At 37.8% G+C, this 10,613-nt stretch overlaps 2 protein-coding genes across 2 annotated transcripts; both read left to right on the top strand. All coding sequences in view use genetic code 11, as the record gives it.

Annotated features, from left to right (window-relative positions):
• Positions 1-1,776: 1,776 nt before the first annotated feature.
• EGR_07562 (Thiosulfate sulfurtransferase/rhodanese-like domain-containing protein) lies at positions 1,777-4,045 on the top strand (the record flags this gene model as incomplete). The annotated part of the gene is made up of 4 exons (XM_024496811.1): positions 1,777-1,861; positions 2,439-2,600; positions 2,855-3,017; positions 3,991-4,045. 4 exons carry the CDS (start codon positions 1,777-1,779, stop codon positions 4,043-4,045), a joined length of 465 nt encoding a protein of 154 aa, XP_024348747.1.
• Positions 4,046-6,079: 2,034 nt separating this feature from the next.
• On the top strand, positions 6,080-8,040 carry EGR_07561 (hypothetical protein; the record flags this gene model as incomplete). Its single annotated transcript, XM_024496810.1, has 4 exons — positions 6,080-6,233; positions 6,326-6,405; positions 6,442-6,531; positions 7,945-8,040. 4 exons carry the CDS (start codon positions 6,080-6,082, stop codon positions 8,038-8,040), a joined length of 420 nt encoding a protein of 139 aa, XP_024348746.1.
• Positions 8,041-10,613: the final 2,573 nt, after the last annotated feature.

Below are 10,613 nucleotides of genomic sequence, written 5' to 3'. Positions count from 1 at the left end.
AATCTAAGCGTGCTCAAATTCCTTAAAAAAACAGGTATATTACATGTGAGTCAGGACACAAACGAAAACTAGACAGGAATGCCCTTGTGCAAAATCACTTTTTATTTAGAACAAATACGTTTTCGTCTTTGTAAATGGAGTTCAAATTTGTATGCTAATGGCTAAAACAAAAGATATTCAAAAGTTGTGGTTATATAAATCCTCTTTATTTAACAATCATACAATTGTGTAGTCGACAATATAATCGAAGTGTTCGTTGAAACCTTATGAGATTACTGTTACTTTGTTCTATATAAGGAGTAACTGTGGGAAACTGAGTGGTCAAATCTTTCCTTCGGTATCGGTCATCAGCTCAGCAACGGCCTTTTCCAGGGTTTCAACTCTTGACTCTGCCTCAACCAGTAGAGTGCACAAGCAAGTTAAGGCACAGTACATGCAGCAAGAAAAGTCAAAGAGTAATAGCATTACATAATACGTGGATTCAAGAAGCATAATATGTTTCACTTTTTAGGAAATTTGTCAATTCACGTAAAAAATAGATGACTAAATCTATCATCAAAGGAATTTCTAACTTCTATTATTTCAATAATGCAAGTCCGTTTCAAAGAAGCTGTTTTCAACGAATAAAGTGATTGAGTCCTTCCAAAGTCACACAAGTCCACGTATTAACCAATCGCCAAACTCTTAAATCGATCAGATTGTTATTAAGAAAACACGTTGGAATCCAGTTAGAACTCCAACTGTTATACCGTAGAAAACTTAAGCCGTGTCAACGAAAGACTAGTACAGTTTTAAAATGTAAAGCGTTATTTTCACAAAGTAGAAGCAAAATAACTACTATTCTATGTACACAAACCATTTCAATGCTGCAATCGCAAATGAAGCATAAGCGATCTCGTGATTCAAGAAGAAATCGGGTTTTCTAAAGACATACGAGCACACTACTTACAAACGAACCATTAAACGTAAGAAGCATATTTTAGGTGTATTTTAAATCTCGAACGTAGCAGGGAGGCTTTAAGCAGTAGCGACACAGCAAAATTTGTGTTCGATTTGTCCGTTATTCCGGCATAAAAACACTGAACTTAAAAACAAACCTATTTAAGAACTAAAATTTACTTTTAGTGAATAGAATGCGCGGCTTTTGCCGATTTGACTAGAAGTGCGAAAAGGATATGTCTTGACATCGTCATTTCACACTGCGCTGCAATTCTCCTGTGAATTTCAGTAAACGCATTTTCAATCTCTAATAGAAATGGTATTTATTGGCTTACCGACGACTTTAGTTCCGGAATGTTGGTTGGATTACCAGCAATGCGAAGACCATTCGATGACATTTTGAAGACACGCAAGCAGCTGTCCTCATAGACACTGATATACGCAAAGGTTGTATTAGTGACACAACTGCTGGTAAATTGTAGGAAGATTTTTTATGGTCCCAAGTATCGGTTTCATGTAATCTGGTTCTATTTTTTTCGCTAAACTTAGGGATAATAATAGGTTTATGGACATTTACGAAGCCATATACTAATTAAATAGAATAAAATGGATGAGTTGTGACAATTGCGGCCCCATCTGCTTTCGTGACAAGCCACATTCGAATCTAAAGACACATTATTGAGGCAAAAACAGGGTAAGTTGCTTATTTTGCAGGACAGATGTGCAAATCTTAAATTCCGAAGAAACTGCACAATTGACTGTATTACTGAAGTAAATATGCAGTCATCGCAGATTTACTCCAACCAAAAAATTGTTGGCTGGTGTGTGGTTAGAAAAATGATTGTTGGATTTGTTTTATTGCCTTACGCAAAACTCTACAAGACATTCAGTCTGCTTGTGAAGTTGCAGCCGCATCCCAAACGTAAAGGTGTAGCTGTTTACTCAAATATTTTTGCCTGGGCGGTTGATTAAAAGAACATTAGTTTGCTCTTGATTTAGCCAGCAAATGCACAACCAGCATTTTGCGTAAATGACAAAGAGATTTTGATATTAAAATGATACCATGAAGGCCCACTTCAGGCCTCTAATTGGCTTTACTGACCATTTTCATTGCATTTGATTTGGCATACTTATTTACCCTGACTGACAATGCATACACTATATTGTTTAAACTATCTACGCGGCGTCCGCACTTATAGGAAAGTGCGTGGTAGCTGATTCCTGCTATTTAGTTGTGGTATTTATTAACATTTGCTGATTCAATGGCATACAAACTTGGAGCAAGTATTGCAATTAGCTCCTTTAGAAAAGGTTGCCTACTAAGACCCACCAGCAACTTTTTCAATGCCATGGTTTATCCCAGGAGGCAATCATGTATTATTCGCCTCTACTGTTCTTGCAAGGCCTGTTTTTGTTTTATAAAAAGCATTATTTGTTTTTGTGCGCATTTTTTAAATTTTCAACGCAAAAATTTAACTTTTTGATCTTTATTGCTTCAGTGTATAGGCTTATTAGTGGCGACGTCACCTTTAATCCAAACATTAATGTGAAGACATTTAATACAATTTGTAAAGAGCCTAAGGGAGCTCAAATATTTGATGTACGTGAACCAGGTGAATTGGAGACAGATGGCCGATTTCCTGAAGCTGTAAACATTCCTCGTAAGATGCTTCTGTATTTGCTGCAATTTTATGCTAGAGGTTGTTTTTCTAATATTCTGTAGTATCTGAATAAAAATATTAAAATGCGGTTCTTGATTTGATTTTTTTAACTGGATTAAGTCAGTGCTATCTATTTAACGCGCCCAGAGTTTTATGTTCCAGTTTTTACATAAATATGCATTCATATTTTTAAAATGCACACTGCTAGCTAGTCAAATGCCAAGATTATACCTTTTAAAATTATTTTTTTATAGTTGGCGAAGTGGAATCAGCCTTTGCTCTTGAAGAGGCTGAGTTCAAAGCAAAGTACGGCGTACCGAAGCCGAAAGTCACTGATGACAACATCATTTTTGTCTGCAGGGTTGGAAAGCGAAGTTTCACAGCCTGCAAATGTGTTGAAAAATATGGATATAAAAAGTGCGAATTTTTCATTTTAGCATTTAACGCTGCAATAAGCCTATAAGGTTTCGAGTATTTTCAATATTATTTATTTCTAAAGGGATTTACCTCGCACGCACTTTATACATAACCGCTAAATCGTAAAATAACACTTCGTCTTTTCACCTTTTTACTGTTCTCAACTTAAAAAAGAGCTTAATTATGTACCTAGTCTGGAAATTAGGCACTGAATATACTAATGAGTCAGAAGGTTGGATTTATGGAATTCTGGTAGCAAATGTAAAATCCTTTGAGACTTCAAAGCATTACCTTATGATGAAGTGTTTCTCTAATCGGACTTGATCATTCTTACTAAGCACAATTTGATTTGTTTGTTGTTACAGTGATTATCTTTAACCCGTGTTTCATAAAGCTAATGTATCTCACGAACTTGTTGCCCTCATGATGGTATTATTAAGAAGTCTGTGTTGATTTACAGATAGCACTTATGTTAGTACCGACAATATGCATTGCCAATACTCCATAAGTATGCTTTAAAGTGATTTGGTTAGGCTGAGATGCAGTCGTTGCCAATACACTACTTGCCATATTGAACTCGTATGGCATTCCAAATGGCAGTAAATTGCTTCTCCCATCAGCCTTATTTCATCATATTGCCCCCTGTACCAATTCAGCGATTATGTTTGGAGAAATTTTCGCCTGATTATTAGTAAAAAAACAAGAACTGGGATGTGTAAAACCATGTAAGAGCTTACAGATCTTGTCTGCATGTGGTTTAGCTGGTTTTTCAAGACTGATTAAAAATAGTATTTCCTTTACCTGGCTTGCTTTAACTTGGACTAATTCACTTTGTCTCTATGCCGGAATCGTTTCTAACTAAACGCTACTTAACTTTATTGAAAATTTGAAATGTTTCCGTGGGGTAAGTTTATGAATATTTTAAGTGACTAAAAACTTATTTTGATGCTAAATTCTCTACTTTCCCATTCAGAACCCTTAATTTGGATGGCGGATACGTAGCATGGAAGGAACAAAGTGAAGAATAACGTCTATGCTACCTCTCACAATGGTAATTTCAGCACCCAATTGACTGGTCTTAAAAGCAGTAACCGCAACAATTTTTTGCTTCCCCTTACATTCCACTAGTCTACAGCTCTAAATCATGAGATGCTTCATTTCAGAAAGTCTACGCTTGATTTGTGGTGCTGTAAACTTCTTAATGCAAAATTTTTTTCAAAATTGCCTGCAAGAAGACTTGCACTTACGCTCGAGACAAAAAAGCTATTCTTCTGTATTTTTTTTCCGGCCCTCATCATCTCTATTTGACCGGTGGCATTTCCTTACGGGACTACCATCTTTTCCTAAAAGACCACAACGGAACTCCATTTAAAGCAAAGCGGAGAGTTTGAAAATGAAGGCGAAATCGAAGTGCAGAAAGCGTAGCACTCCAAGACTCCCCTGAAGGCAAAAAGTGGGCTAATTTTTGGATTTAGCATAGCATTTTGGGGATAAGGTTTCTCATCCATTTCTTCCTTCCCTGCCATGTCCACTCAATTTTAATTCAGCTAGCAGAATGGAGGAGGTATTGCTTGTTCACTTAATTGACAGCTTCCTACAGGTGCTGTAGATAGCTCCACAACGAACTTTTTAGGAAAGTTTACAGACAGTGTCACTTCAATTGTTGATAGCATTCTCACAGAACACGGAACTGGGATATTTGCCCAAGGCAGACGTCATTTGCACCCCTGATGCTAGGAGCTGCCATTAATTCTTCCATCTGCAGCGTATGCGATTCCTCTGCCCCAGGTGGGTCTATCATCCAGTAGTAGAAATTAGGTAGGTGTCCTATTTTGTAGGGTTCGCCCATCAGACTTACCAACGTAGTACCCCAGGACTTCTCTGAGGAGGATTAAAAGACATCACGTCCGGGCAGAATGTGTATTGATGGAGTACAGAAGAGCTAAAGGGCTACTATCATAGCCTGGAGGCCAGGTTACTTGGCGGGGGTGCAATGGAGGAGCCTCTAAGTAGCCCATTAATAAAACCAGGACTCAAACAACAGTTTAAACATTGCACTGAATTCCATTACAGATGGTTGGCAAATCAAAAAGATCGCAGGTAGAGCAACAAATGCTGATCAGGATTCAGTTGTCAAAACAATTCTTTCGTTGGTGCACACGTTTAATATTTTAGTTTGGCAAAATAGATCAAAATGAGACATGAATGGTGTCGTGTGCTAAAAGAGTGTGAATAAGATCTAAGAAAAGCCGGCATGGAAGCCAAGAGCCCAGCAACTTGAGAAGTATTGGCAGAGTCGAATCGTGGGAGCTGCATACACATTTTAAAAAAATGGGTCTTCTGTTGTAGGGCCTTCATTTTCTCCTAAAAGTTGTCCTCGGCACTAAAATGAAGCTAAATGCAGGGGATGAACAGAGAGCCTCGATGACTAGACTTCACTCTGTAAAAATGCTTTAAATTAAAATTGGGCAGTCAATTTGATGCGGCTCTTTTGCTTACCACAATTACGGGTCAGTAATAGTTTGGTTTTTAGTTTAACTTTCCGTTTCGTCAACGGGCCACTTAGGTAGTCCACCTATGTTGGATGGTCTCCAGGCCATGCGAGTGGTCTCAAGCCCTGCTGTATGTCAAAACTGTATATTTTATCCAAGTACCACGTGTTTATTTGTCTTTAGGGAAGTCTCCAGGTGTTGAAGCTAAGAAGAAATTACCTAAAAAAACAAATTATCCAGGAAGTGGTAGTAACTGTTTAAGGGCGAAACCATATTTAAATAGGCGCCTAATGAGAGGATATTTTTTTCAAAATGGTAAAAAATCCTAAGAGGTTATTTTAAATTAAGAAAAATGGGCAAGAAAACAAAAATGAGCAAGACAAATGATTATGGAGCAAACTTTCCAAAATACACCTCCAGATGATTTGCCTACTTTGGGAGGATCAGGATAGATTGTTAAAGTAGTTCATTCAAAGCAGTTTACAGCGAAACCTCTTCAAGCAAAATGAGAGCAGGCAAAATGCGTCAAGCCGGCAACACGTGTCCCACCAAACCATAAAGCAGTTGAGAATGCAGGCGCAGTTTCTGGAGTGCGTTATACTGAAAGCATTTGCAGTTGGCATTGCCTCATACTCAATGTGTGAGTTGTCACAGTTTCATTGCCAGATAAATCACCTCGGTATTCCTTTGAAATGTGATGAAAAGACTGGAGCATTGTGTGCAGGTAAAGTAGCCTAATAGAACAGTGGCTACTTTTCATATGGAATCCCACCCCACGGTCTCTATGCGGCTGAGTTGATGCGTGGCAAATCTTAGGACATACTTCATTAATTAGTTTTCAAACTAAAAGAAATGGTACACTTTTTGGAAGAATGCAACAGAATAATATCAAGAATGTCAATCTTATCATAAAAACTTTCTTTTCTGTATAGCTTAATATAGCAGTAAATTCCTTCATATCTGGACGGAGAGATCAAGCTTTAGTTGAATTCACCTTGTTTATACTTCCTCAAACTTACAAGGTACGCATTTCTAACAAAAAGGTACAATGGTATGCAAAGCTTTTATATGCAGGGTCACAGCAAATTTCGAAGGCTGTGTTTACACCTCTAAGTGTCTCCCAAACAAGTTACGTGAAGAAACTTTGTTGTGCTAGGTGCTCAAAGTTAAGTAAAGAAATATCCAGGAAGATATTTTGAACTTTGAGGAGAAAACGGATAGTGTGAGCATTTTAATTTAAATAAGTAGCTTATTTGCATTAGTGACAACCAGTTACTTAGGTGTAGTAAGTAGATGATCAGTGCGTCAAAAAAGCGTTTTAACGTATTCCAAAAAACATGGCTAAATATATTCATTTTGTAACCTTGCATAGCAACAACTCCTTATAGCTTTTAAACCTAATTTAAAGAACTTCTACTCACTGGAAAACTTAAGATCCTTCAAACTAATGAGAGGAGAGAGGATAGGTAAATCGGCGTCGCATTGGCTGGGTAACGTAGTGGTTTATATATTTCAGTAAAAAATGTAACCAAAAAGCTCTAGCACTAGTAAAGAGCCTAATCTACAAACCTTAATTCTCCTTGAAACAACAGCCGATTATGAGCTAGAGATTTTACCAGTTCGCCAACAATGAGAGAATGGAATATGCACCTTATCAAAGGTTAAAAGAAAGAGCAATCGCAAGTGATTCCTGAAGCAGCGAACCCAATAAAAAACCCCATTTGTCTTCGCTTGCTCCTAAAGCAGGGTTTCAAATTATTCTACTGATGTCTCAAGGTCCACATAATTAAACCAAAGCATTCCACCCAATAAAGAGGACCAATGCATTAGGTGATGTAACACCGATACCTCAAAGAATTGCCATTTATCAATTTGATACTAAACTACTTGCTCACAACCACATCATCCTCTGTCAAACTTTTACTGAAGCTTCTACTTGTAACTGCAAGATTCTTCGCCCTCTTATCGGCTTGGGAGAACGGAGTTCAATTATGCACGAAGTATCCAACATTCACCTGTATATTTATCTAAATTTACAACAGAATTTACTGTGAAGAATGTATTGTGATGCATGATATTGTTGCAGCATTTATTTTGATGCTTGACAGACCATCAGATTACGCCAATCTGGTGGTGAAGCAGACGTCAGCGCCACAATAACATCACCAACAACCAGCGATGCCTTGCAAAACTGATTAAATTAGATTTTTTAGGACCACTTTAAATATGTTTCTATCAGTCTTCTGAATCCATTAACGTAAAATCGGAGGCGGGAGAAAAAACAGGGGAATATTACAACAACAGGCAATTTTTATTTGTTTTATTAATGTACATCACGTTTCAACCTGTCGAGTGAAAGTGATAGACCGTCACCTACAGAAGGGTGCTAATTTTTTTCCGTAGAAAACAAAAAAGTTCCTAATTAATTTTTCTAGCCTCTTAAAGAAATTAGAATTTGTCTGAATAACAAATTTTGGGAGTCGAAGGAACTAAAACGTAAAAATGAAGAAAAAATGTGCAACGAAAAATAGGTGAGCAAATATGTATAATGCAGCGCTCCGAGGCTTTTCAGAGGAAAAATGAAGGAGTAATACTTGGGCGGAATGTGTATTGACAACATGTAGCAGGACTTTGAGGCTACTGGCATGGTCCGCAGGCCAGGCCGACTGATAAGGCTATAATGGCGGAACCCCTGAGTGGCTCACTGCCAAAACTGAGAGTTAAACAAATGATTAAGGTACTACGTAAATTATACACACCCATAAGTGTAAATGACTAAAGAAAATGAAACAGTCAATCTCTACACTTAAAAGGCAAATGATTATAGTGATGGAATTTTCAAGGAACCGAAATCTAGTGGTGAAGGCCATCCCTTTTAATGCAAGACCCTACGTAAGTTTGGAAAAGATGCATGCTCATCTTCTTACTACATAGAGCGGGGAAGTATACGCAAAAACTCGACCTAAAACGTGGAAGATTATTTAATTACCGACGATTGCATAACATTTATGGCGCGTAGATTAGACACCCACTCTCGAGGCACAAACACACATTAACATGAAGGATAGTGGGCGTTAAGAGGCGTATTCCGCCAATCTTTCTCTTTACACTTGAAAATTCCCGTACTTCTCCGTAATTCCTCTCTTTTTTTTGTCAAACCTACAATTCAAGACTGAATGGAAGTAAATAAGTCTAAAATTTGGCCAGAATTTACAAACAATTCTTTATACCAACTTAGAGCTCTTCGATTCGTCTCAGAAGGTGTTGTAAGTGCACCTGTATCGAAGGCGATTTGTTGTTGCCTGACAGAAGAGCCGAGGGCTCTGACCATGGGTGGAACGCTGAGTTGCCAATGGAGAAACCTACACCACGAAAGTGACGAGCCGACATAATTCAACACATACTTAAAAATTAAAAATCGTGATCAGGTGTTAACTTTTAAAAGTATACAAACAAATCATATCAGTTACAGTTTGAGTAGTTGAGAGACTAGGAGAGACGGGTGTTCTGAATCAGTTTGATATCAAGTGCTAAAGTCTCTTTTTTCTTACAGCATAAGTCCCCTTTCATGAGCGTTATCTCCTCTTGCTCCTCTGCTTTGATTTGCGGTCAATCCTGCATAGAAAATATGCTTTTGCTCTCATTTTAAAACATCTCTGGTTATTTTAGGTTATTAGCTAAAAAAACTGGATGCAACTTTGCCAAACAGAATTTTTATTTCGCTGCTACATGTACACTCAAAAAAGACTGACAACATGTGAGTTAAAAAATATAATAAAAATCCATTTCTCTTTGACATTATGAAAGTCATGGATAAGTGAAGTATTGACTAGAGTAAATGAACCCAGCAATGTCATATTCACTGATACCAGTCGCATATTGGACGTCATTAATTGCTTTGTACTAAACCAGGTATACTATCCTTCATTATTCAGCCTGAGTAAACATTTTTGGCAGCGTGTACAATGAGATTGTATAGTGAAGCGCCGAGAAATCCGTAAAATACTCAAAGGTGGGAGTATGAGGCACAGAAGTTAGAGGTATTTGACCCCAGCCTGTATGAATCGATGCCACGCCTTGCTTCTCCAAGATGCTGTAGTCTATCACACTTGATGATGCAGGCCTTATGGAGACAAAAAGTAAATAAACGCTTGCTTTTATCCGAGTATTTTGTTAACCATCAGGATACCTTCAGACGTCTTGGATTAAATGCTTGAAGAGGGAAAAGAGGTTATATCAAGCAAGCACAAAAGCAAAGAGAAATAGCAAAACGTGTTTAAAGTGATTTAGGAAAAAAATGACGTTCTAAAAACAATAATACAGAACTCGTTTTATCCAAATATGAAAAATGAACAGTATTCACCATTCCACTTAATGCAATTTTTTTCCAATATCAGTTTCTTACAATGTAGGAACTAACAAAATTTCGTACTTTAAACAGGCTGCAAAGCTAAACAGGCTGTTCTGAGGCAAATGTTTAGTTATATTGACTCTTGAGTTTTCAGTGGTCACCTTTGCGGACAGTCTATTATCCTTTCCCTTCCATTTAGGCGTAAAACCTCATTCCGTCTCGAGAATACTCAAATGTCATTGTTAAATTATGGTTGTTTTTCTAAATGCAGGGCTGCAGAAGACTCCCATTTTTTAATTCAATGTGCAATTTAACACTTCTTATACCAAAAAAGATCCTTAGATGAATAAATTTAACTTTGATGAGACGCCTATCTGAAAACAGCCAAGGTAAGATTGAAGACCTTGTGTTTGTGTAGCAATCCAGGACCTCATTGAAGACGAAAGAAGACGTTTATTGCTCGGAAAGAACACATCTTCCACTATAAGTAGGGCTTGAGGGCTACAAATATGGCTTGAAGGTCAGGCTGCCTGGCGGAAGTACAATGACGGAGACCTAAACCGCCCCGTTATAGAACCGAGAGTTAAACAAACAAGCGAGGTATGACATGTTCTCTCTCCTCTTTTGAGCATCTTTCTCCACACTCTCCTTGGTCAGACTCCTACGTCGGCCATCACAACATAATCAGTGCTGTCTGAAAAGGACCCACGAGCCAATTGTGCTAATCACTGAATTTCCGCACAACCGCGAAGA

The sequence above is a fragment of the Echinococcus granulosus genome, assembly GCF_000524195.1.
Source record: "Echinococcus granulosus chromosome Unknown EG_S00081, whole genome shotgun sequence".
Classification (NCBI taxonomy): Eukaryota; Metazoa; Platyhelminthes; class Cestoda; order Cyclophyllidea; family Taeniidae; genus Echinococcus; species Echinococcus granulosus.
Note: the sequence above shows the minus strand (reverse complement) of the source record. Positions and strands in the feature narration are given on the sequence as shown.